Below are 26373 nucleotides of genomic sequence, written 5' to 3'. Positions count from 1 at the left end.
CTGAAATTAGATTCTTGAAGGCTTTTTTTTTTACTCTGTGTTTATATGCCAACCGTCAATGATCGCTACATCTGTACAGAGGTTTGGGAGCAAGGGGGGTATCTGGGGGGCTCATTTACCTTCCTGCCAAGTGGAGATGGCTTATAAATTGCTTCGCCAGTCGGCCAAAAGGCTATAAATGTCTTCTAAGCAGGTATTGAGGACCTGACAAAAGGCAGATGTAGTCAGTCAGCACAAGGCTGGAGTGGGCAAAGACATCCAGACAAGGCATGGACAAGTGCTGACTGGAACAGCCTGGATTATTTTTGCTTTGTGCAGGATTTAGCTACCCAGCAGAATCAAAAGGCCCAATTAATAGAAGTTTGATAGAAAAGTAAGGAGCTAAGGGTTTAAATATGGCATTATGTTACCATTTAATGCATGTTGTGGGTTTCAGTAATGCTTTATATGGTATAATACATTCCTACCAGTCCGGGTGATGAGATGCTTTTTTATATATTTTAATAAGATTGTTCATATGGTTCATGGGAAAAGCAGCTTTCAGCTCTTGGCTGATAAACCTGGATGAAACTTTCACCATTACAAGGAATGGTGAAAGAGCTACTGTAGGTTCTTTTTAAAAAAAAAAAACCTGTGAAAGTGCCAATGAAACTAAGGGTGAAATTATCATAATCAGAAAGTTCTTACACTCTTGAGCCCAAAAAACCACTTTTGAATTCAAATTTGAAAAGGTAATGAGGACTAAACTGGAAAAAAAGTATTAGCCTCACATTTTGAGGAGACTTTGGAACTAGATTAATATGTAAACTACAGCTTACATATTAATATATGGAAAAATATTGTATAATTAAAAAAATAAAAATAAAATAGCCTTGGCAGGAAGGACTTTAAGAAGAGAAGCCTTGGCAAGGAGACCATGTGTCTGACCCTTTCTTTTTTTCCCCCAAATAATTTTGGTGACTCCCCCCCCCCATGGGATTTAAAGTTAAATTTGTAAAAAGGAGAAAGAGTCTGCTTCTGAATCATAACTCTAATAAAATAGTAATCCCTTTGTATTCATTCTTTCCTAATCCATTTTGGAGACACTGAAAAATTGTTTAAATATTTGTGTTAGTGCAAACGAAATTTGAGTCCATTAAGAAGAAAAAACAATATTCAAAATATCATACTGGAAGGCATGTATAAAATGAACATTAATAAATAAAGTGAATGATTTTTACTCACCAGGTATGGCAAGAAGAAATTACTTTGTCCCCAGGAAAATATTCTTTGCCTTTCCAAGTACATGGGCATTCATTTGGCTTGAAACACATATCACCATATTTAAAAAGGCTGTTGAAACAGCAGATAGACATTCATTGTCAGTTATATTTCAATACGATTAGATTAGATTAGATTAGATTAGATTAGATTAGATTAGATTAGATTAGATTAGATAGATAGATGATAGATCCTACTGAGATACATTACTGATCTTCCACCCTATATAACTGAAGAGAAAAAGCTTCAATGAAAGAGAAAAACCTTACTGAAGAATAATAAGATTTGACTTATAGTATTCTCTTTTTTTAATGCAAGTTTGTGTGCTCAAATGCAGGAAAATCATGTCTGTCAGTTTCAGCTAAAGAACTTTTCAGCAAACTGAGAATTGTGAATTGTGACATTTAATAGCATCATCAGAAAGTTGCAGGTAAAGTGCATATTTCCCCCCACTTTTTTCTCTAGAAAAATTTCTGTGCACTTTAGGTAAGAGATCTGGATAACCACATAACAAAATGTGACTATTAATTGCCAGAAAATATGTCTTGCTGTACTGATATATAATATCCTGAATAAAATCCAATATTCTCTACAGGAATAGAAACTATAACTAAAATAGGGCAGCTGATATTCTTAGCACTAGGGCAGTTTCCTTTGAGTTAAGCTTGACTCCTCATGACTTCATGGACAAACCATGTACTTCCCTTGGCAACAATCCAGAAAGGATTTGCCTCTATCGCTTTCGAATTAACCTAAATCACTGATATTCTATAGTAATCTCCCATCCCAGTGATGAATATTAAGCCACATTCTGCTTAGCTTTCAAGCCCAGGCAAGATTTTGTCTTTCTCAGGCAGCATCAAGTACCCAATTACAAAATTACAATCACAAGAGATCTATCAAAAAGTCAAATCGAATGAAGATCATGAAAAGTATTACACCATTATACCAATGCATTATAGCATTTATCGGAAATGCACACTGTAAAGAATGGAATAAACATTACTGTGTTGCAAGTATAATGAAAATCACTCTCCACATTATCTAATTAATTATCTATGAAATTATCTAATTTCACCCTACACATTTCCCTTCCCCCTTCAGAGTGGCTTCTTCTGTCATGTTGATCTCTTTTGCAGCTGCAGTTATGTAAATAGGGAGGTATGTGGGACTCACAGGATTTCAGAGGGTGGGTTAATATAAGACTGGGCACCCTTTCAGCTAAAGCCCTCACCTTTAGACAGCTGGATACATGCTGATTTCCCATACAAGAGCAAAAGCAACAGAGATATTGAACTATTCAGAAAGACGATCTTCTTGTGCCTACCACTTCAAACTTTTGCATATCTGTGATGGAATGTGTACCTGGAGAAGCAAAGCACGGGAGAGTTTTGGCAACAAAGAACATTCCCATAGACTGGCCCAGATTAAAAGACTGCACAGTCTCAAGCTAGAGATGGGCGGGAAGAGGTTCACAGTAGCCAAACCCTAAAATCTCTGAGAACATATCTAGTAGTTTAGAAAGTTGTAGTTTTAGTTTGCCAAGATTCTGTCTATTCGGTGAGAGCAAATAAAGAATTAGACTCAACTGAATTTTGCTGTGTCGTTTTTGGGATTGGATCTAATTTTATTAGTGTTTGAAAGTAGCACAGTACTAGGCCCTGTAGAAGAAATGAACACTTGTTATAGTCTCCAGGCAATGGGTTGACAATGGACTGTTCTGGGCTGTCTATTGGTATGTCCCCAGTTATAATGTTCCTGGATTCCAAATGCAAGATTACAGTCATTGTGCTTATTGCAGTGTTTCCTCAGCCTTAGCAATTGCTGGTTGAGGAATTCTGGGAGTTGAAGTCCATAGATCTTAACCCTGGCTTAATGTAATAGTTCTATCGAGAAACACTGGCTTAATGTAACAGTTCTATCGCCAAACAAAAACAATTAAGAAGAAAATGTTTTCAACGAAGCAGAAAAATAGCTCTCACCTAGGATTCTCAGTAATAAAAAAATAAGTTTTCAGATATAAGATTTTTTTCTTCTTCTAATATTTCTTAGAGAGCCATTTTTAAATATCCTCTTAATTCTGGAAGAAGAAACCCAAAAATATATTCAGTGATCATTTTGAAGCTGGTACTTGATCAGCAATACCGTGAATACATCTTGCACTGCTTCGTATTTGATTAAACATTTTCAAGGGAAAAAAAAGATATAGTGAGTCTTTCTCTTAATTTTAATTCATATTCCTCCTCCACAAAAAAATCTGAAGAAAAACATATAAATAAATGTGTGTATATGTGTATATGTACTGTATATGTATGCATATATTATTTTTATACACACACACACGTGTGTGTGTATATGTATGCATGTGTATATATATATATGTATGTATGTTTTCTGAGGTTGTATATGTGTGTGTGTGTGTATATATATGTGTGTGTGTGTGTGTGTGTATGTGTGTATATGTATGTGTGTATATATACATACACACACACACACACGTGTGTGTGTATGTGTTTGTATTCAATATATCAAATCCAAGAGAAAAGGGGAAAGGATGCAACATTTTGACAGGACTATTCTTTTCAATCAATCTTTTCAGAATTTCTTTGACTGTATTTATAGAAGTTACCTTCTATAAACTCAACATGAAAAAACAAAGCTTTTAACATAGCTGTTTTGTTAAAGCATTTTTCTCCTTTCTTCTATTCTTCTGAAAGAAAAAAAATCAGTAACAACATCATAGTTTCTCTTAGGGTCTTATTTAAAACTTATTAAGACAGCCCTCCCACCTTTTCTAAGCTACAAAATTCCCACTGGTTTATACTACCAACAAAAGAGGTCGCATTCAGAAACAAAGAGCATCACTTTAGCCAGGCAAGACCAAAGTGCAAGTTTTATCTCTGAAATATAATCCTACATAAAACAAGTGCTAACAGCTTTCTCTTTTGAAAAGCCAGGCAGGCAGATTGATTGCAAGGATCTAAGAATTCATAAAAAAAGAAGATGCCATTCAGATGACAAATGAGTTCTTTTTACTATGAATGGCCATTATTCACAAATCAAAGCTTGATGTACAACTTACAGATAAAATTAGATGAAGGCATCCACTTATAAATACTATAATTTGACCAATATACTATTTAATTTTACAGTCACCTTAATCAGGTGCCTTACCATAAAATTTAAACAATAATCATAGCCCAGCACTATTCCTCCACCCAATGATAAATGCACTTAATTGTTGTTCACTTTAAAGAGTTATGAAATCCTAGAGGGAAAAAACCCCACACCTATATTTATTACTGACGGCTATTTTCACTGTTCTAAATTAACTTTTACAGAACAGAATTACTACTTCATGAGTTTGGCTCTTGAGCTTCAGAAGTACAGACTCTAAGATGAAGAGTAAAGATTTCATTACAAATTATTTAGAAAAATCTCACATTTGTTGAGTTCTGGTATATGAAGGCACAATCACTAAATATAACGTGCCTATTGTACTTTTTCTGCTAATGTTACACTGAATGCAATCTATAAGTTTGAGGCTGTCTACTTGAAATACTGTATGAATTTAAAAAACAAGACATTTCATTCTATAATAGATACTCCAGGCTATTTTAATACTATATTTCTAATATATGTGCATGATTTTGAATTATACCAGAATGGTATAATTCTGCCTATTTATTAAAAAATACACCAAAAATTATTCATTATTTCACTCCAACAATAACTTAAAAGGACTTTCAAAAACATGACTTCAAAACTAAATTCCTTCTATGCAATTATTCCCCTAATTCTCTCTGGCCATCGATAAGAGACATTCTTGGATTCCATTAAAATTATTTTTGTATGTGTGTTTGTGGGTAAATTACAAAGTGATGATTTTTTTGTCTTTTCTTTTTTTAGCAAATGTTCCAGGAATTTATTTAAGCTTCTTACAAGTTATTTGATCTGTTATGCCATCTGTTCGAGAAGATATTTTAAATTGAGGGAAAGAAAAACATTTAGAGCAAAACAGGCATACATACAGATTTCCACAGAGGATTCAATATTTCATTTTTAGATGAGTACTAGTGATGATTGCAATATTCAAAATTGAGAGTGCAGAGAGGAACTTAAGGTATCTTCTATCCTCAGAGTTATTTTAAACTTTGATAGAATGGAATGGAATGGAATGGAATGGAATGGAATAGAATAGAATAGAATAGAATAGAATAGAATAGAATAGAATAGAATAGAATAGAATAGAATAGAATAGAATAGAATAGAATAGAATTCTTTATTGGCCAAGTGTGATTGGACACACAAGGAATTTGTCTTTGGTGTATATGCCTTCGGTGTACATAAGGAGAATAACATACATTCATCAAGAATAAAAAGATACAACACTTAGTGATAGTCAAGGTTACTAATAAGCTATCGAATCGTACTAGGAAACAAATAAAAACAATATAAATTGAAAGATACAAGCAACATGGTTATAGTAATAAATGGGCAAAGATAGATACTAGTAAGGAAGAGAAGAAGAATAGTAATACAGTCTTAGTAAATTATTTGACAGTGTTGTGGGAATTAGTTGTTAAGCAGAGTGATGGCATTTGGGAAAAAACTGTCCTTGTGTCTAGTTGTTCTGGAGTGCAGTGCCCTATAGCGTCGTTTTGAGGGTAGAAGTTGAAACAATTTATGTCCCGGATGTATGTATATAGAACTTTGATTGTGCTGAAGTTTACCACAGTGCTTTATTACAGGACTATGTAGCAGATGAGACTGCTGTTCTTTCTACTCCTTGAGGCAAAGGGTTTCCAAACTTGGCAACCTTAAGATTTGGGGACTTTAACTCCCAAAAGTTAAAGAACCAGGAATCCTGAAAACATAGTTTAACTGGTATTTTTCTGTTTTATCCAACCATGACATAGATGTGCTAATCATGACATAGATGTGATTTCTAAGAAGAAGCAGGATTCATTGAAAAGCTACTGCTTTTCAATAGAAAAATAAGGATGAACAAACATTAATGTTGTCATAAAAATCAGTGCTAATTATTGCCAGAAATAGCAGCTCAAGGGAATGAAAGGAACATGTCTGGCACCTTGGTAGGATAAAACTGTATCTATGATTTTAATGAGTTTTTATTTTTAGACAGAGACGGAACATTAAATATAGATACTGACATTCATGGAGTACCCTAACTAATGGGAAGCAACATACAAAACACAAAATATATACTTCCTGCAGCACCAGATACAGTGTTTACTGATTTTGTGAATGTGTGAAAACCAATCTCTCTGTGCAGGGCTTGTAGATATAAACACATATTCTCTTCTCCCTTCTTTAGAACTACTACAAAGGTAGAAAGTTCAGGACTTAAAATCATAATTTTCCAGCAAACTACTTTTAATAAAATATAACTCTGTGGTGAGTAGAAAAACATAAAGCTTCACCAACGTAACCATATCCCAACATTAATGGGAAGGAAATATCTTGCTTTAAAGAGATAGCCATTGAAACTCAAAGGATGTGAAGGAATAAATATTAAGTATTGTAGATAGATATTTGTGCTGCTTAAACTTTGATTTGGTTATATTGCCTCGTGCTGTGGGGTCTATGACAATTCAACATGGCTAACTTCCCATGGCTCGCTACAGCCAACTTGCCACAGCCAACTCACCATTGACAACTTGCCATGGTCAACCCACCACAGGACAATTTGCTGCAGGACAAGAGTTACAGTAATAACAAAAAAAATAGTGGAATAGAATCATTAAAGAAAGGTACAGAATGAAATGTAAATGACAAAAATTAAAATATTTTTTTATTTATTTTAAATAATTAAAGTGGGCTGTGGCGAATTCTCCTGCAGTGAGTTGGCTGTGGTGAGTTGGCCATGGCAAGTTGGCCATAGCAAGTTGTCCCATTCTGCGTGCTATGTTGTCTCAATGTAAGAAAGGTGAGCAAGAGAGAGAAATTGTTCCTTAGATCTGGAACTGAATATGCTCATTAAAGGTTGTCAATTATTTAAAAGGGAATGGGAAATCATACATGAATTTGTATGCACTTTGTATGTGCTGATGGAGTAGAAGCTATGTTACATGATAAAAATAGACTAAATATTATCTGCATGTTTCTTTACTTACCCAGTGGGACACATGCATCCAGAAAAGCATGGAAGTTGTGCAGACATAGTAATATTTAGCAGCTGATTTTCACAAGTTCTCTCTCTGCCAAATTCCATAGTTGGTGAATTGCTACAGTTAACATAGATTTGTTCTTCAGGGCAATTGTGATCTAGAAAAATACAACATAGATAATGTCATAGTCAATTTTCTATATTCTATAAATTTCTTCAATACAGAGCCCTAGCAGTAACATATTTTAAGAGGATTACACAACTTTATAACGATGGAGTATATGGCTATTACCTGTATCACTAACATATTTCTCACCAAAATCATAAATTGGTTTAGTCGCAATGGTACTTTCTTAAATTATTCCTGGTCCAGTTTCTTGCATATAGATTATACACAAGTATGCAAAAGACTAAGGTTTGGAGAAAAGTGATCTGGGTTAAATTTGTTTTTGTTTTACTTTACATACCAGTGTTGTCTTCACAGTTCATCATCCCATTTCTGCAATGGCTGTGGGAAAATTGCAATAAATAAATAAAAATAAAGACATTTTTTAAGAAGTTGAAAATCTAGCTTTCACAAACTTTTTCATCAGTCCAAATTTTATGTAAAGCCGAGGCAAAAATAGTTTTGTAAAATCAACAAATGATTGATGTGACACGTTTTTCGGTTGTGGAACCAAACTCTTTTAGAGTGGCCATTTCTTTTTAATGTAATGCGACTTTCTTGCATGGTTGTCCTATTCATATATGTAACAAACAGTACTTGGTATATCCAAGCTGCCTTCTAAGCAACCAAGCCATTACTTTTAGAGCTCCACAGATATTCAAATTGTACTTGATGTATTGGATGTGCTTCAACAACATTCCATGTTTTCACGTTTCTTTCATGTGTGTAGCACAGCCAATGAAAGGTGCCCTGGTGCCATCGTGTAAAAAATAGTTTTTTATAAATGTATGTGACAGGTTAAATTACCGGTTATTTTCGTGATTAACAGCCAAATATCTATAAGATACACCCAAAAGTGTTCAGGAAGCAAAATCTTTGTTGTCCAACGTTATGTGTTAGAATAGAAGGTAATATTTAAACATAAAATGGATATCCTGAATGAACAAGATTTCTGAAAATATCTAGCATATTTGAATCATGACAGCACAATCAATAATAAAAGGAAGTTACAAAAAGTATTTGAGGAGGTAAAGAAGGAAGTGGCTGGATTGGGAAGATATTAGAGAACTAAACCTCCTTGGCAACCATCCTATCTCAGACTCCTACTACCAGTCATCCCAACCACCTTGTGATGAGAAATGGGGGGAGGGGAGAAGCTTAGCCTTTGGCAACATGGTGCCTCATATAAATCTCTTCTTTCTTTCTTTAATAAAAAGAAAAATAAATCACAGACAGAAAAAGTTTTCTGAAGAAAATTCAGCATCCAACCATATCCTGAAGGAGATGGCAGTTAAGAAATATGATAAATAAATAAATCCCAGTCAGTGGAAAATAAGACATATGTAAACTTTGATTGGAAACTATCTGAAATAGGGGAATAACTTACCACTTTCCAAAAGATGTGATTATATTTTCTCCAGGGGGGTAGTCAATACCATGAAAATAGCAAGGGCATTCATTTCTATAGTGAAAATGAAAGCAAGTACTGAATATTGGTATATAATTTATATGGCTAGAAACATTAACATTAAAGCATTCCAACCAAGCATTATATATTAGAGTGCTTTACTAGCAAGTAAATCCTATGTACAGCCAAGTAAGATGAGTTACAGATATACAAATGATAGCACATAAGTACCATATGTACTTTTATTTTTAAAATGCTATTTTTTAAAAAAAAGATAGAATGTAAACATTGTTCTCCCTATCAGAAATTATAATAAAATATGCTTCTGTCTTCACATAATCCAGAAAAAAAAAGGATACAATGACTACAGACTTAGTCAAATCAAGTAAAGCTTAACTGCAGCATCCTGTTTGGAAAAATCAATCAATGCTATTTTTCCTACCTACAGAAATTATTTTTTGATGTAACTTAACTGGTATTCACTTCTAACCAATACAATTACTAGCTAATAAAATCCATGTTATGTTATCATAAAATAAATTATATTTGGGGAGTATTTCATTAGAATTTTAGAAAAGATTTGTCTCCTGAGATAAATATAATTATTTATGACATTAATGGCCAAACTCTACTAATGCTGTTTGAAGCGGAAAGCAAGAAGAGTGAGGGACCACATCTCCAACTTGGCACAGTGCAGGATGTGGAATCATTACTGTCTGTTGTGCTCATCGTTGCTTTCTGTCCAATTACTCAATACATTAGAAATTTGTTTTTCAGGTCCATTTATGTGAAAGCTTGAAGATTTTTTCTGCTAATCACTTAGTTCTGAAAACATACAGTTATAAAGAAATATTATCAACATAATTCAACATACTGTGGCACACATCTGTCAGTTTTGATGTTCAGATACATTCCAGAGGGGCAGGTGCAGCCTTCGACACAGTCACCATCGCATGCCTCTGGCACGGAGAATGCTCGGCAGCTCCTACCACAGGTAGATACACAAGTACTGTATTCCTTTGTATCTTCACATGAAAGAGCTGCTCAAATGAGAAGAAGAAAACTTCTCATGTTACAAACCAAATGCACACACATTCACTGAATTACTAAATATTATGTATGCTTATTTAGAAGTTGGATCCAGCAAATTTTAGGTAAAGCACAGGACTTTAGCACAATAAAGTGTTTCATTAGCAATGAATTATGCTGCTACATGAATTAAAATCTGCATGGTTTATTGCATTCAACATTCAGTGTAGATTTGAATCATTTTCTTATTTTTTTTTTCCTCCTAGTTTTAGGGATGAGTACTGAACACTTGTTTAGATTTTACAGGGTGATTTCTGCATAGCTCTCATCTCAAAATAGCAAGAAATCGTGCCTATATTTTCAGCAATTATATTCCAATAATTGTTTGACAACAGAATTTGACAACAGCAGGTTCACATCTCAGAACAGGCTGATTCGGGAATGTTTTGTGATGAAATGTTTGGCCTAATCTTAATCTGGGAGACACAATAATGGGTTTGATAGCCACTTGTGGCCCTGAGAACTAAGCTCTCCCAGTCTTGCCATTATAAAAAGTCACCTCCAATACAGAGGCTTTTTTCTTATTTTAGGAGCAGAGCACTACATGATAAAACATCTTGCATTTACACAAGTACCACATAACACTTCCAATCACTTTACAGATGAAAGAAGCCTTCATCTTCCTTGCACTCCGTGTTTGCCATACTGTGATATAATCAATGTAAGAAAGACAGGAAAGAAATCTTTAACTGCAACAATTCATAGAAGAGCTCTAACATAATTTTCTATTGATGCCCACAACTGTATGGAAACAAGCAAAGACATTAAGTTGAGGTATTTTATCACTTCACAGGATTTAGCTCTGTCATGACATTCCGTCATGACAAAGCTAAATCCAAGGACAGTTGTTAAATTTGGATATTGAAAAATAACTTACCACATTCTGGGACACTACTCCGGAAATTGATCTCCACTCCAAATCTGTGGCACAGATGGGCATAATGGGAGAGAGCGGAACACATACAGATCTGCCCACATTTGCAGGTGTCTCTTCTACACTGTTCAAAATAGGGGAGAGGACTCAGATATGTATAGCATGGGGCAAAGAGTTCTTTGGTAATGATGCTGCAAGCTTCTGTTGCATAAGCAGCTGTCAAAGTAATAAATAGAAATAACCAGGTTTTAGTGTGGGATCCTTTAATTTAAAAGCATCGCAAAGCCTTTTTTAACCTGGGGAACAAAAATGTCTGTTTCAGCTTCTTTGATAAACAACACCATCACTGATGGAACTTGTAGACGCAAATTGTGCTGAATTTTTTTCAAGAACACTTGAATTGCAATCACCATAAATATTTTCTCCTTCTGTTCTTCATACAGACCATTCTTTATTCATATTTAGAGCACTGTGAGAATCATACTAGACATATTGCAGAGATATAAGCTACCTCTATCAGATGATCATTTATAAGGAATGCTGAGAATTCTTTTTGAGCAATATCTGAAGGGCTGCAAGTTCCCTATACATTAGGATGACCTGCTTCAACAATTAATCACTGAATGGCTGAACTTACTGTTATTTCACATAAAAATACTAATAATATTGCAATTCAGATAGTATTACAAAAATGTAACCTCTAAACCTCTATTGTTTTGCTGGAGCTACAACAAGGAAAGAATTTACTCAGGAACCTAAAGTGCAAGGCATTTTGCAATTATTATTTTTATTTTCAAAGTACAGTACTTTTTAATGATTTTGGGCAATTTAGAATTCATTTATCTAGCTTACTCATAGAAGGAAATAAACTATTCAAGGCCTGAATTACAACAACACCGAATGCAACAGAAATTAAAAATAAATGGTAATTGTACCTTTTAAATAAATATCCATAGTGCTACATAGAGCACCATGAGCAGAGCATTAGAAACTGTCATTTTGTTCTTATAAGGATATTGTGTTAACATATATATTTGGGCCTGGGTTATCTTAAATATTTTGTTAACACGTGTGATTGAGTTTAAGGATTAAGTGCCTGCATACAAACATCACAATTTCAGAAGCTCAAAATGAACCCTAAACATTAAACATTTTCTCATTATTACTCTCCATAGACATACTCACCTGCTTGTAAATGAACATCACATGGATCTATTGATGTACTGTCATACCCAGGACTACAGGATGATGATGTTTTCCAGGAATTTCCAAAAAGCTGAGGTGTAGTTTCTGGCACTCCAACTGGAGATCTTTTTTTATTGATTTTTAGCAAATAATTGGTTTTGAAAATAAGCAGTAACATCAATTAAAAACACATACTTCAATTATTGGATGCATACAGTGACATTAATAGTTGACTGTTGTGTGATCCTGGTATCAGGAATCTATAAATCTCCTTATTATAAAACATTATATAATGTTTTATATTTTAAAAGTACATCCCTACAAAAATACTACTTAACAAGTTAAACAATATATCCTCTGCATTGAGTTTGTGTGCAAAAATATTTCATTTTATTAAAAGTTAGGCGATCCAATTATAACTAAGTGTGACCTTTCTAAATTTAAATTGAAGGAATTGAAAAATACTAATGTAGCCATTGCTCTAAACAAGTGTTTTTCAACCTTGGCGGCTTTAAGATGCATGGACAGAATTCTCCATGCAGGATGGGGATTACTCAAAGTTGAAGTCTATGCATCTTAAAGTTCATAAGATTCAGAAACACCACTCAAAACTATTTAGAACAAGTTTTTCAAACTATGTTACAACAATCCTAGCATTCTAGTATTCTATGAAAACTTGATGAAGTTCTGTTAGAGAAAAAGTTCACTGAAATGCAGCCAATTTGCTGTCACCAGAGTTTTGTCTCTTAATCAGAAATTGAGAGATTTGGCGGGGAGGGGGAACTAACAAGTTTTGTTACCTGAACATTTGAAACTCTTGATCTGGAGGTTACCAAAACAAAAAAAGTTCTGTATTTGAAGAGGTGAGTCAAATATTTAGAAATGTTCAGAACTCTGTATATGAACAATGGCCCAAATATTTAGGATTAAGGAAAAAAGCCACGTGTAGGACCCTTCTTCATTGCAACAGACTGCATGATAGATTTGCCAAATTATTGCTGACAATGACAAAGTATGAGCTAAGTATATAAATGAGCTAAGTATATAAATTCAAATATAAATAAATAAAAATAAATAAAAGTAATGCCTGCCATCTGTGAGTTGGGGAACTGTTTCACCTTACCTGCAAAACAATTATTAACTATGTTACTGTAACATAGTGGTGTATTAACCATTAAGCAGACTAAGGCATGCTTAGGACACCAGGCCCAAAGGGGGCACCACAAAGCTAAGAAAGAAAAAAAAAACCAATGAAGATTTGTAAAAAAAAAAAAAAAAGTAATAATAAGGGGGCACCAAGATTTGTCAGGGCTTAGGGCACCAGTGAGCCTTAAAAGCACCATTTTAACTTTCTTGTCACCCAAGACCACCACCCAAAATCACTTCAAATGGGTTGCTTACAAATGTGACTATTTCCTTTCTTCTAATAATGATTGAATGACAATCAATATTTTTCTACTTATTAAAAAACTGCACTGGTTAAAAACTTTTTTTAGTATTTATGAAAATGTATTTCTAGATTGTACATACAAAAAATCATCCTGAGTATTTCCATTGAAAGTTCCACAGAGGCCAACTGTGTCATCTTTCCATTGAGCATCAGCTTCAAGATAGAGTCTTAAACCTTTCCAGTCATAAAGTATTTGTAATCCAATGTATGATTTAATTTGTAAAAATACAGAGGAAATTTTCCTAATTTCAAAGGAATCTAAAAGACAAAAATAGAAGATATGTCAATAGTAACCGCAAATATTGTTGAAATGCTCATTTTATTTTACCCTTTGCTTAAAGCTTGTTGGAGATGGATCTCCACAGACTCCACATTTCAGAAAGTTTACCCTAATTCAAGTCTATACCGACTCTAAGCTCATTTCCAAATGGATGGCATTGATGGTAATGATGGCCTTAAATGACCTTGGATGCTTCTTCAAATATTTTACATCATGATAAAGATGAAGGGATGGAATCATTTACTGTAGGACTGACATTACAGTATTTATGTTGAAGGTATATAGAACGTTTCCAAAAATAATTCATTTTACACAAGCTCCTTCAGATTTGAGCTGAAGCCACTTCCTCCACCAGTAAAAATGGAATCTTCCATTTGCGGTTCTTAGCTGGGATACAAACAAGGGCATGTAATATAGACTTGAATATAAAACCTTGTAATAAATCCTTGAATATAAAACCACATAAAATATAATCCATCCTTTAAAATAGAGAGGCAACAGCTAACCTAACCAGTGCTGAGAAAATAAATGACATGGAATGAATTATCATAATACTTGCAGATAAGGCCATGCATGGTTAACTGAACCCAGTTTGGGTGATGAATTTTGGAACCTAAAATTCTCAGCTTATTTGTGAGTATATACAGTATCTCTTTTTCTATCTTAATGATGGTCTATTACTGACTTCTTCTGCTGCAATATAGTGGTCAATTTCTTCACTTCTCATCCCTGATTCCGGCCAAATAGAGAATTTAGCATAAAAATAGAAAGAAGTGATCTAAATTGCACCAAACAGAGAACCATGAAACCTGAGACTTCCATAGCAAACAACATATAACTAAAATCATAACATGTCCATATTTGTAATGTTATTTTTATTACAATTTGTTCTAACTTACCATCAATATATGGAAGATTAACTTTATATTGATCATGTACCAAAACATCTCCTGAATGGGTCAGAGTTACTTGCCTCCTAAAATCTTGACTGAAAATAAGACTGATTGATTGGATACATGTTCCATCATGATTCTAGAAAGATGATGAAAACAAACAATGCCTTAAAATAAAATGGAATTTATAGATAATAAAAAGCATTAGAACCACATTAGGGGGAAAAAAACTGTCAATCAGTACAGCTCTTGAAGTAAAAGTGTTTCATGAGTGGGCCGAGGCAAACCTACCACTGCTTGTGCTGCTACATTCTATGCCAGTTGAAGCTGCTGAGGAGTCTTCAAGGCATTGCCATGTAGAAAACATTCCAATAGCTGAACCATGAGGTGACAACAGTGTGAGTTAATGCTTAGAGGGCTTCCTGATCCACAAAGAAGTGCAACTAGTATGTCAGATTGTACTGCGCTAAGGCCCACTTGACCAGAGCTGCCACCCGTTCTTTGAACAGGATCTACGAGTCTACGAGGACCCCTAGATTCCACATCACTCCTGAATGGGGAAGTACAAACCTAGAATAAGGCTTGCATGCCTGGGGTAAATAAGGCCAGTCAGAAGAGTCATAGGCCACCAGCAAATTCTCTCCTTAATAAACATGGGAATCTGATATCAGTGTTATACTTAGTTATAAAGGTTGCTGTTGTGTCAAAGTAATGTTTGAGTAATTCAAAACAAGCCATGAATGCAATAATGGACATACTGTAGCATTACTGAGAACTATGGAGTACTTTCTAGATGCAAATACCTTAACTATAAAATAATTCTAGCCATGTTAACCAACAAAACACAAAAAGCTTCACTTCCTTTTTTCCCCCTCAGGTTTAGAAAATTTATGAAATTTGTACATCCGAACTTGCTTTTTAGATTTCCTGGCAATGTACTTTTACAAATTAATTTAATTTCAAAAAAATATTTTATGAGTAAATATTTTACTCTATGCAAGGATTGGAATCATTTTGAGTTCTCTTTTTCAAACAACAATCTCTAGTTGAAATTATGCTCTTATTAAGTTTTTTTAAAGTATCATTTTTCGTAAATAACTCGAAGCCAAATATTTGAAATTACAGCTTGTTTTAGCTTTCACAAATCAGCATGTTGAGTTTCTATTGTAAAAACTCCTTTTTCCTAGAATAATTTAAGCTACCTCAGGTAATTACTGCCTCCAGATCTTATCATTCCATTTTTATACCTTTCTGGTCAACTAGTTAGAAAGTGGTGATAGACATGCTTCACTGGAAGACAGTCTGCTTTATTACATATCCTCAATCTGAAATACAGAGTCAAATGATGAAAGGAAATCACTGTAGACCCAAATAGTTTTATCTGGAAATCACATGACTGTCTATGAAACACTTTAAAACTGTTCAATAAAAAGTGGAATCTAAAACTAGATGAGCATAAAGGAGCAGCACAATATGATTAAACCATCCACCTCAAGTAAATAAGAGTAGCTAAATGAAAACCAATACTATCAAAACCTAACGAGAAGAAAGACGTGTTCTGTTTCATTTTTTGAAGTCAAGATAATTCTGCTGTTTTATTTTGAGGAACAGGCTTGACATTTCAAATGTTTAAAGTGGGAAGGAGAAATGGATTCTACCACACCTTTGTGTTGCTGGTTCTGTTACCAATAAATGCAGTATAAATTTTCTGGTTCTCCTGACAATAAGGGATTTCTCAGGGCTATATTTTAAAGTAGGGGTCCCCAACCCCCGGTCTCTGAATTAGCACTGGGCCGCGGCATGCTGGAAACCAGGCCACACAATTAAGCAAAGCCCCATCTGCAGCATGTGAAACCATGACCCTTCTGGTCTGCAGAAAAACCTCTCTCCATGGAACCAGTTCTTGGTGCCGAAAAGGTTAGGGGCCGCTGCTTTAAAGTATTTTTACGATGTTGGGAGGGGAGGTCCATATTACCTATTCTTATACTATTTTGCTTCTTCATAGGCCACTTCCAGGTACTATGATCTATGGCAGCCACTGCTAGTATTGCTATTCTCTTGCACAGAGAGAGCCTGCTCATCATTGTTTTTCCCCATTTCACTCTGCATCTTTTTTTCTTCATAGGTGAACTCTCAGCTGAGCTTGTTTCAGACATGTGTTTCGCACTCCTTTATTATTTGAGTTATTTATCAAATTTTTATGCCACTCATCTTGTGATTCAAGGCAACACTGAGCAGATATCCATATCTGCAACCTGGCAACATACAGTAGTATGTTGTGGAAAATTGTGGAAACCTTTTTGGAAAAGTGTATTTTTGAGGTTCAATGGCTAATAACACCACATTTTTTGGAGTTTCAAGATAATCATACTCCACTGCTGGAATGGCCTGGGAATAGCCCAGACCTTAACCCAATTTAAAATCTATGGAGCCAACTAAAGAAACTTGTTAATCAGCAGCGACCCAGCAATAAAACCCAGTTAATAGAAGTAATCATTCAATCTTGGTTTCACATTATAACAGCTGAAGAACTAAAAGACATGGTTCACTCCATGGGAAGACGTTGTAAGGCCGTAATTCATGCTAAAGGTTACCCAACTAAGTATTAACTGATGCAATAATTTTTGTATATCTCATTTTTTCTATGGTGATAATTTTTGTATATCTCATTTTGTTCTATGGTGATCATTTTTTCTACTTGTTTTACTTTTCTTCTTTATACTGTAACTGCTATTCTAATAGCAAATCCTTCATAAAGGTTATTGGATTACATTCTTGATTAAAGTATCTTTCCATTGATATATAATTTTATGGTACTACTCCAAAAAAACCTGGTGTTACTAGCTAGTTCTAGAAAATATTTTTTTCCCACAATTTTGGCCACTACTGTAATCAGCAGCTAAAACTATTTTAAATACCTGCCTCTACTTGCTTACTCCTGCCTTTCAGGCTAAGAAGGGCAAATAGTGTTTATTTTTCCCACTAGCAAGTGATGTTTGGTAGAAGGTGAACCGAAGTCAGAAAAATCTACCACTTCTTTCTTTAATTTGTCCTGCATTAAATCCATATGGCATGCCATGCCTGTGTCTTTAGAATGGAACCTCTGTATTGGATCCAAAGATCAACACTCAATCAGAAAGCAGCAAGAGATGTATTTCTCAGAAAGATGACTTAATTTTTAAGCCATCAACATGCTTGCTTTTATCAGCTCACCTGTCCACAAGGAGCATTTTGTAGAGTCACAGCAAATTTGTCAGAGACACGACTTTTTGCCAAGATATACTGGCAGGATGCCTGAAAAGTAAACTTGCGCCCATCAAATGTCATGAAGTGAATATCTCCTGAAACTGAGCACTGAGCTGGCAACAAAGAAAGAAAAAAAAAAGGATTTTTTTTCCCAATATGCTACAAGAATGTTTTGTGATGTTGTATTTGATATTAAATGCTGAATGATATCAAGACAACGATACGAGGATTACAAAGATAAATAAAACAACTGTCTTGCTTATGATACAGCCCTTTCATCTTTTTTAAAATGATTATTTCCTTTAAGATCCTGTTTCAGGATCATAGCACACATCTGAAGAGATCTCATCCTCCCTCACCTGGCCTAAGAAATAAATATGCAAAAAAGCAATTGTCTATCCCTATTTATTATATGAGTAAAATAAACCTTAAGGAACCAGTTTGGTGCAGTGATGAAAAAATGGGGTAAAAGTGAGAAGAAGGCTATGAGTTCTAATTCCCACTTAGGCACAAAGGCTGCTGGGTGACTTTAGGCCAGTCACTCTCTCTCAGCCCTAGGAAGGAGGCAATGGCAAACCATTTTTGAAAAACTTGCCAAGAAAACTGCAGGGGCTTGTCCAAACAATCTGAGATGATTGAATGAAAGAATACATACATGTGTACATATTATTTTTATGCTGAATTTCTGTGTGGGAGATATTCATAGTTCACTACCCTGTTTCCCCCAAAATAAGATATCCCCTGATAATAAGCCCAATCAGGCTTTTGAGTGCATGGCAATAAGGCCAAGTACTTATTTCAGGGTTCAAAAAAAATATAAGACATGGTCTTATTTTCGGGGAAACACAGTATTTAGTCTGGTGAAAGATATCTATGTCCAGATTTTTAATAGAGTGTTGGATCCTCTTTTAGGGGAATGATCTAAGCCCAGTCCTTGGCAGTTTTCCAGAATTAAAGCATTAAATTGAAGGGATTTTTAAAAAAATCCACAGCACAATTATGGCACCAAGTGAAAGCTCACAGAAGTTGAGGGGACAGAATATGACTTATATTTGGAAAATGAGGCATTAAGAAATAATGCACAAAGAAAAGGTTAAATAGGTTTTAAAAGGCTTGATTGGTTTGCTTTTAAGTTGGAAGATCTGACCATGGGTATTCTGTAACATTGGGCTCTGCATATTCTCATTGAGCAATGAAATGAATGGTACATGGTACATGAAATGAACATAAATTGAGTGGAGCTAAACTGCAGACTTAGACATTATGTTAATAAGTAGATAGCTACAGCTTATAAAAGACAGAAACAAAGTCAGAAACAAATACCAATTTACAATAATAGGGTGACAGCTGAGAAAACTTGCAAAAAATGTTGCCACTAATATTCCAAGCTAGAAAGGTTTCTATGAATTATCGAAAAACTGATGTACCTGGACAAGTAAGATTAGTGCAAATCCATTTTCCTCCAGAACATGTACTGAAAGAGAAAAAGAATTGAGAATTGAGAAAGTAGCCATTGTATTACACTAAACTATATACTGAAAGCCTCATATATTGTCATAAAACGTCAGAAACCAAAGCTGAACCAGGATTTCTGGTTGAGTTTATGCTATAAATCTCAGAAAATAATTTACACTAGGGAAACGCTAATGGAAATAAATAGGAAATCTTTTCATATTCACGAAATATATTGTGGTATCTATGGATTCCTTGTTTGCAATCTGATTAAAGGAGGAGGTTACACATGCTTGGGACAAGAACAAGAATGAATTTCTTTTGTCACAAAGTGTTCAAAATAAAGGATATTACATCATAGATATATTATGTTTTTTTAATGAGAGATAAAGTTTCTTTCAAAGACTACTCTTCGAGCGTGCAATCTAGGCATCAAACACAATAACATGATATTTAGATAAATATATAGATATAAGAAAAGTACAATTTTAAATTCATGCATATAGAATACAATTATTTATAACATAATCTACCAAGCAATCTTAAACATTTCCACAGCAGACCCTACAGTCTGTAAAAACTCGCTTTTTATGTTTGCAACATAAAAAGGTTCAGCACTGGTGATTTTGTGTAGTGTATATTATTAAAAATTAAAAAGCAACCCATAGAATTATCCAATTTTTAACTGAGACAATTGGTGGGATTACCAATCTTGTTCCTGGTTCCGAAGCACTCTTGCATTTTTTTTTCTTTCAGAGAATGTGGCTGCTTCTCTTATGTTCATAATAATACATTCAACAACATTTTCTTAGATGAAAGAGAATTGTTGTGGTCCGCCAGCAGCCTGCAGAGCTGGCAGCGGAGTTGGACAGTGATGAGGCTGAGGAAGAACATGGGCCAGTCCTGGAGGCTGGGGAAGGCCCGGATGAGGGCTCTGCGTCGGAGGCAGGGATGGGGCCAGGGCCATCAGGGAGTCAGGTGCGGACTCGAGTCTCCAGAGACTGATAGTAGTGAGGCAGAGGAACAGGAGGAGCCTGTTCCTAGTGCACGCATGAGAAGAGCTGCCAGAAGGCAAGAGCAGCTCAAGCAAAGAGGACAACTCATAAGTAGGGCCAAGAGATGATTGGCCCCTCCCATAAGGCTTAAAACAGACCGGCAACGGCATTTGGGCTTTGCTGGAAAACAGCGTTGGTAGCTTCATCTTCTTCATCTACGTCTTGCATTTATTTTTGTATCTGTGACTTCTGAATGTTTGCCAAGAAAGGCCTTTGGCAGTTTACCTGAATAAAGGTTTGTGATAGGACTGAGGAATTTGCGTTGGGAAGAATTTGCTTTAATTTAGTTGAAAGACGCTGGGAATGAAGTAATTCTCAGCTATTCGAATAAAGTTTGTTTGTTTTTTCACTGACTGATTTTCCTACTACTTACTTACTATCCAAATGACCCTATACTTTAAGATACATTCTTAGCAGGGGTGAAATGCTCTGAAGTCTGCTACCGGTTCGCTTCACTACCGGTTCGCTTCATGCGCGCATGGGCAGTGCGCGCCAAATGCGTGGTGGGCGCCAAATGCGTGGTGCATGCCAAATGTGTGGTGCACACCAAATGCGCAGTGCGCACCAAACATGCACTTCATGTGCATGTACACCACAGGTGCTACCACACAGCGCTGAAAAAGGAATTTTTTGAATTAAGAAGCCTTTTCTGAGTCTGCAAAGGTAAGTAGAACAGCGAGAGGGGGGAACAGCTGTTCCGCGCAATTTAGATTCGCTAGAAAGCAGGATTTTCTGCTTTCTAGCGAATATAAATCACGTGGCAGAGCTAATCCTCAGAAATACCAGTTCTCCAGAACTGGTAGCATTTTTTTTACTACCGGTTCTGGAGAACCAGTCCAAACTGGCAGCATTTCACCCCGATTCTTAGTATGTATCTGTATACTAAGGATCTTGACTTCTATGGAATTCAAAAACTTTCTACATTCTTGAAAGGAGAATGTACCACTTAGTGAGCTTTGTATGTTTCTATACAGAGGTCTGCAAGTGCTATCATTTCAAAAGTAGAGGCATTCCATTTTGGCTTCTTAAAATACTTTTTTTTTTTGTAAAGAAAACAATTAAGGAAATGGAAGCACAATACAGGAAAGTTACCCTAAGATGCAGGGAAAAGCATCCCTGGTTTTGTTATGTACCATGTTATAAACTTTACATTCAAGCTTTTCCCACAGAGAATAATTTTTTGAGAGTCAGGGTAAGCTAAAATTTCCAATGCTATGGAATTTTGCTAAATATTTATGGGAAGAAACTTCCTTACCTTGGAAATGTAATTTACAAACCCATATGACTTTAACAACTATTTGTGCAATAGTAATATATTTCGTTGAATGAAGTTAGCAAAACATGCATAAAATTTTTAGGAAGTTATTTACCAGTTATTGCATTCCTCTTGAACAACTGCACCAGTTCTGTGGATAGTTCCATGGTAATCACAAGGGCAGTCAATTGGCCTCACACATAATCTGTCTTCATAAATAAGGCCTAGAATGTATATTCAATAGTAGGCAGAAAATTATCAAGTCATGTGATTGGTAACAACATATTTTTGACTGCATAGTATTTTTAAAAATTCCTTCACAATGCACAATATTATAATTTAGCACTAAGGTTCTGCAAAATGTTTTAAATATGAACAATTTCAAACACACCAGGGCATTGGATTATTCCTATAATTTCCTTAGGTTGATTTCATCTATCCCCATAACAATTTACAATTTCACTAACAACATTAACTTGGGTGGCAAGCTCTTGAAATATAGCTTTTTAGCTATTCTGCTGTAGATTTGCAAGAATGCCACCCACGCAATAGCCATATTACCATCTGGGCAATAGCATCCATCAACACAGGGAAGTTCACTGTCAACACAGTGAGTTTTTTGGCGACAGGAAAATGGGCAACAGTCAATGCATTCATTGTAGACAAGATGCTCCTCGCATTTAACAACTGCAAAACAGAAGACATAGGGAATGTTACCTGATTTATGCTATTGTTTCAGTTTAATTTAAGAAAAGTGTTCTGTTCAAAGGTTTATGCCTCTATAAATCCATTAAGGCTTTAATGTCCCTTGAGATTTTTTTTTTTAATATTGAATGCATTTTTGGTTTTAAAAATGATATGTTATTTTCCTTTTCCATCCCTGCAACCAATCATAGATGTAGATTTTATTTTGTATCTAAAATGCTTTCCAAAATTACAGGTGAACCAAATATAAAGTCATCTGCCTAACATTTGAAACAATGTCTGCAAGATACTACAGACTTGTGCAAAAATAAGTCCATAAGACTTTTCTTTTCTCACTGCCCTCATTTTGGTGCACAACACACAGTAGTTGTATCTTCCTTCTATGTGCCTCCCATAATCTCATAATTTAAATTATTTGTAATCTTAAAGTCTGGGTGTGCAAGAAGAAGGATTGTTGAATGGAGCTAAGGATAATAGATACAAGAATTTCACTTTCCCAGATGTCCTTGTGCACTGCTTCTGGGCAGCTGATATGATGGGAGGAATAGATAAGATATATATGATATATAAGCACTGAACACTTCAGCAGAACATTGATTTCCTACTTTTGGGGGGAATGAAAATCATTCAATTCTGAACAGCTCAAGGTTGATCAGCCTTCCATCTTTTCCAAGGTCGGTAAAATGAGGACCCAGATTGTTGGGGGCAATATATTGACTTTTTAAACTGCTTAGACAGGTTTGTAAAGCACTATGAAATGATATATAAGTCTAAGTGCTATTGCTATTATGAGACAGGATCAATGTCTTATTCCTAACTTGATATTATATTATGAAATATTGTATAAACTTTCTGATCTGGTATACAAATTTTATTTATTTCTCTATTATAACAATACATGCAGAAATGTGGTTCTCGCTGGTTTTGTATGCTACTAACTTATCTAATCATTACCATTCTCTGTAAATATAGCAATTTAAACGTCAGGATTTAAATATTATAAACTTAGTGAAAGCTGAACTGATTAAGAATATGAAAACTAATTGCGGGGTGGGGGGAGAGAAAAACATAGGAAACTACAGAGACTGGAAAATATTCTGAAAACCTTCACTGCCTACCACATTGCTCAAAATGAGCCCGCCATTCATGGAGTGGTTTTCCTGCTTGAGCACAAGTCCTTGCATATTCGGTTAATGCACGACACCAAGTGGTATTATCAATGCCTGACCTTAAAAACATTACAATTAACATAACATCACTATCTCTATTTTTATATGAGAGCAGTATGGTAATATTAATAATATTGTTATTAACAATCCAGAGATATTATTAATAATAGTATGCATTATTTTATTATTATTTTGAGCAATGCACAAAATGAAAAGAATAGATTATAAAAGCAATGTTGTAGTGTTTTGGGAAAGATATTCAGAATAATTCACAACACCTAAATTTAGATAAAGTGGCTTTAAAAATAAAGGTAAAGATTTCCCCTATCCAATCGTGTCTAACTCCAGGGCAGTGCTCATCTCCTTTTCTTAGCCAAGAGAGCCAGCATTATCCAAAGACCCTTTCTGTGGTCATGGATGACTATTCACCAAGGTTCACGGAATACTGTTATCTTCCCACCAAAGTGGTACCTATTTATCTACTCGCATTTGCATGCTTTTGAACTGCTAGGTTGGCAGGAGATAAAGCGAGTAATGGGAGCTCACCCCATCACATGACGCTCGCATCTCGAACTCAAGCTGACAAGCTCAGCATCTTTAACTACTGAGCCACAGCCCCCTGCATGTGGCTTTAAAAAAATAAAATTAAAATAGATTAATCTAAATTCACAGTTCAAAATGGCACACTAAACTGCAGGTAATTTAAAACAGAAATGTCAGATCTGGTCTGAAATAAAACTTAGAGACAAAGGTGTGAGTACCAACTACTTTTGGAAGCTTAAGCTCATTATTATAGAACTAAACCATGATTTAATTTTAAATCAGTATGTAATCAGATAACAAGAATTCAAAATACATAAATTTAGAGCAACAATTGTATCAATTTGTTCCATTTTCACTCAATGTACAAATGAATACCACTCTACAACAACTGGAAAAGAACCAGGTGGGAATTAAATACTTGGCCAAGATGAATCCTGCTAATGTATACATACTATGTCATCTTGAACTTGTTGAGAACTTGCTTCTAGAGATCATAATGATGTGTGAGATAGTGTAAGAATTGGAGATAATAATATAAGAAATAGACCCATGTGCATTCATGAGCTTTTTTGGATCTTAGCTACCCAATCCTAACTCTGGACTTCAAAAAATAGATACTTACATGCATAAATCATTCGTGCAACTGGCCATGAAAGGAAACGGGCTCACAAATTCATGACATTCTTTAAATGGGGACCAGAGCAATACACTGCATAATATGTATGTCCTCTGAAAAGAGGGGGGGGAAATAGAGAAAAGTTGTTTTAAACAATACCAAAATAAAAAGCAACTCGGGAAGTTCAGACTGCCCTGGGAGCTGTTGATACAGTTTTACAGAGGAATTACTGAGCCTATCGTTTGTACCTCTGTAACTGTCTGGTTTGATATCGCAACCAAACAGGACAGGTACTGACTCCAACGGACAGTTAAGACTGCAGAACGAACAATTGCAACAGCCTGTTTTCTATAGAAGACCTGTACATTGCACAAGCCAGAAAGATGGCTGAGAAAATAGCTATAGATCCCTCACATCCTGGATATAAACTGTTCCAACTCCTCCCCTCGGGACAGCATGCCAAAACTACTAGACACAGAAACATTTTTTCCCCTCATGCCATCAATCTGCTGAACATAGTCTAAAACTTGGGTCTTTGTCAAAATCCAATAACCACTTCACCATACTTCACTGATGGCTCCTATGACACTTTCAGCATTTATATAGTCTTCTAGACCACAGGGTTTCTCAACACTAAGTCAACTATGAAACAAAAAATATAAGTCAGTACGGCAGACTTATATACGAAAAGGGCAATGGTTATGGCTGAATAGACCAAAACGTTTCACATTTAGTTTGTGTGGTGTGTTGAATACCTACCTGCAAAAATGGATCAGTTCGAGTCAAACAGGGTGGTTCATAGCTAAATGATGTGCCCCAGGAACGGATGTTCTCCTGGGGAGGATTTTCTCTCCAGCTTTCCACAAATTCTTCAATGTCTTCTGTATTTTTTCCTAGGGAGTGGAAATACACAATGTATTGCATGAAGGCAGGAAGTTCGCTTTATTATCATTGTTTTTTTTCACAATTTCCATCTAATTTCTCAAGTAATGTTAAATTAGTCCTAATTAGTTCTGAAATGAATCAATCTTCATCAGTGCTGGGTTCTAAAAATTTTTACTACCGGTTCGGTGGGTGTGGCTAGGTGGGGGGGCGTGACTGATTGGGCATGGCCAACGTGACGTCACTCATGCACTCAGTCACATGACCTCCCCCAAGCCACACCCACTGAAAAGGTGGCAAAAAAATTTGGGACTTTTTGAAACTTTTTTTTGACACTCCAGCCCCATATCCAGGTTGGGACGCGTGGGGTGCCGGTGGTCATCTCGTTTTTCCTCCGTTGCCCTTCCTGGCTGAAAAGTGCCCCTTCTCACCTCTGATGGGTCTTCCTCGTGGTTGCAGCCAGAGCAACCCACTCCGCCAGCTCAGGGCAGCAGACTCAGCTGCAGCCCAGACGAGCCAAGGAACTGTGGGGAGCCTCCCGCATGTTGCACCCCCTCCCAGCCTTCCCCCCCATGCCTCCGCACCATTTTCAGGCACCCAGCTTACTAGGCTCCCCCATCCCTGTCACGGCTCCAACAGCGGTGGCTTCGGGAGACGCTGGCAGCACGGAGGCGCGGGAGAAGGCTGGGAGGGGGGTGCAACATACGGGAGGCTC

General features: G+C 35.7%; 1 protein-coding gene across 1 annotated transcript in view; it reads right to left on the bottom strand.

Moving 5' to 3' along the window:
- OTOG (otogelin) overlaps nt 1–26373 on the bottom strand; it is a 93978-nt gene that overhangs the window by 52635 nt on the left and 14970 nt on the right. Inside the window, exons 9-24 of the mRNA XM_034418640.3 lie at nt 25536–25669; nt 24783–24889; nt 23567–23676; nt 22305–22430; nt 21859–21967; nt 19409–19455; nt 17949–18094; nt 14742–14874; nt 13643–13820; nt 12113–12237; nt 10931–11143; nt 9839–10004; nt 8944–9018; nt 7858–7898; nt 7398–7548; nt 1225–1332 (exon numbers count right to left, since the gene is read on the bottom strand). Of these exons, the coding sequence (XP_034274531.3) occupies nt 1225–1332; nt 7398–7548; nt 7858–7898; nt 8944–9018; nt 9839–10004; nt 10931–11143; nt 12113–12237; nt 13643–13820; nt 14742–14874; nt 17949–18094; nt 19409–19455; nt 21859–21967; nt 22305–22430; nt 23567–23676; nt 24783–24889; nt 25536–25669 (1969 nt within the window). The remainder of the gene's footprint in view (nt 1–1224; nt 1333–7397; nt 7549–7857; nt 7899–8943; nt 9019–9838; nt 10005–10930; nt 11144–12112; nt 12238–13642; nt 13821–14741; nt 14875–17948; nt 18095–19408; nt 19456–21858; nt 21968–22304; nt 22431–23566; nt 23677–24782; nt 24890–25535; nt 25670–26373) is intronic.

The sequence above is a fragment of the Pantherophis guttatus genome, chromosome 1 (assembly GCF_059756535.1).
Source record: "Pantherophis guttatus breed Tessera chromosome 1, ASM5975653v1, whole genome shotgun sequence".
Taxonomy (NCBI): Eukaryota; Metazoa; Chordata; class Lepidosauria; order Squamata; family Colubridae; genus Pantherophis; species Pantherophis guttatus.
This window is presented reverse-complemented; position numbering and strand designations above follow the sequence as displayed.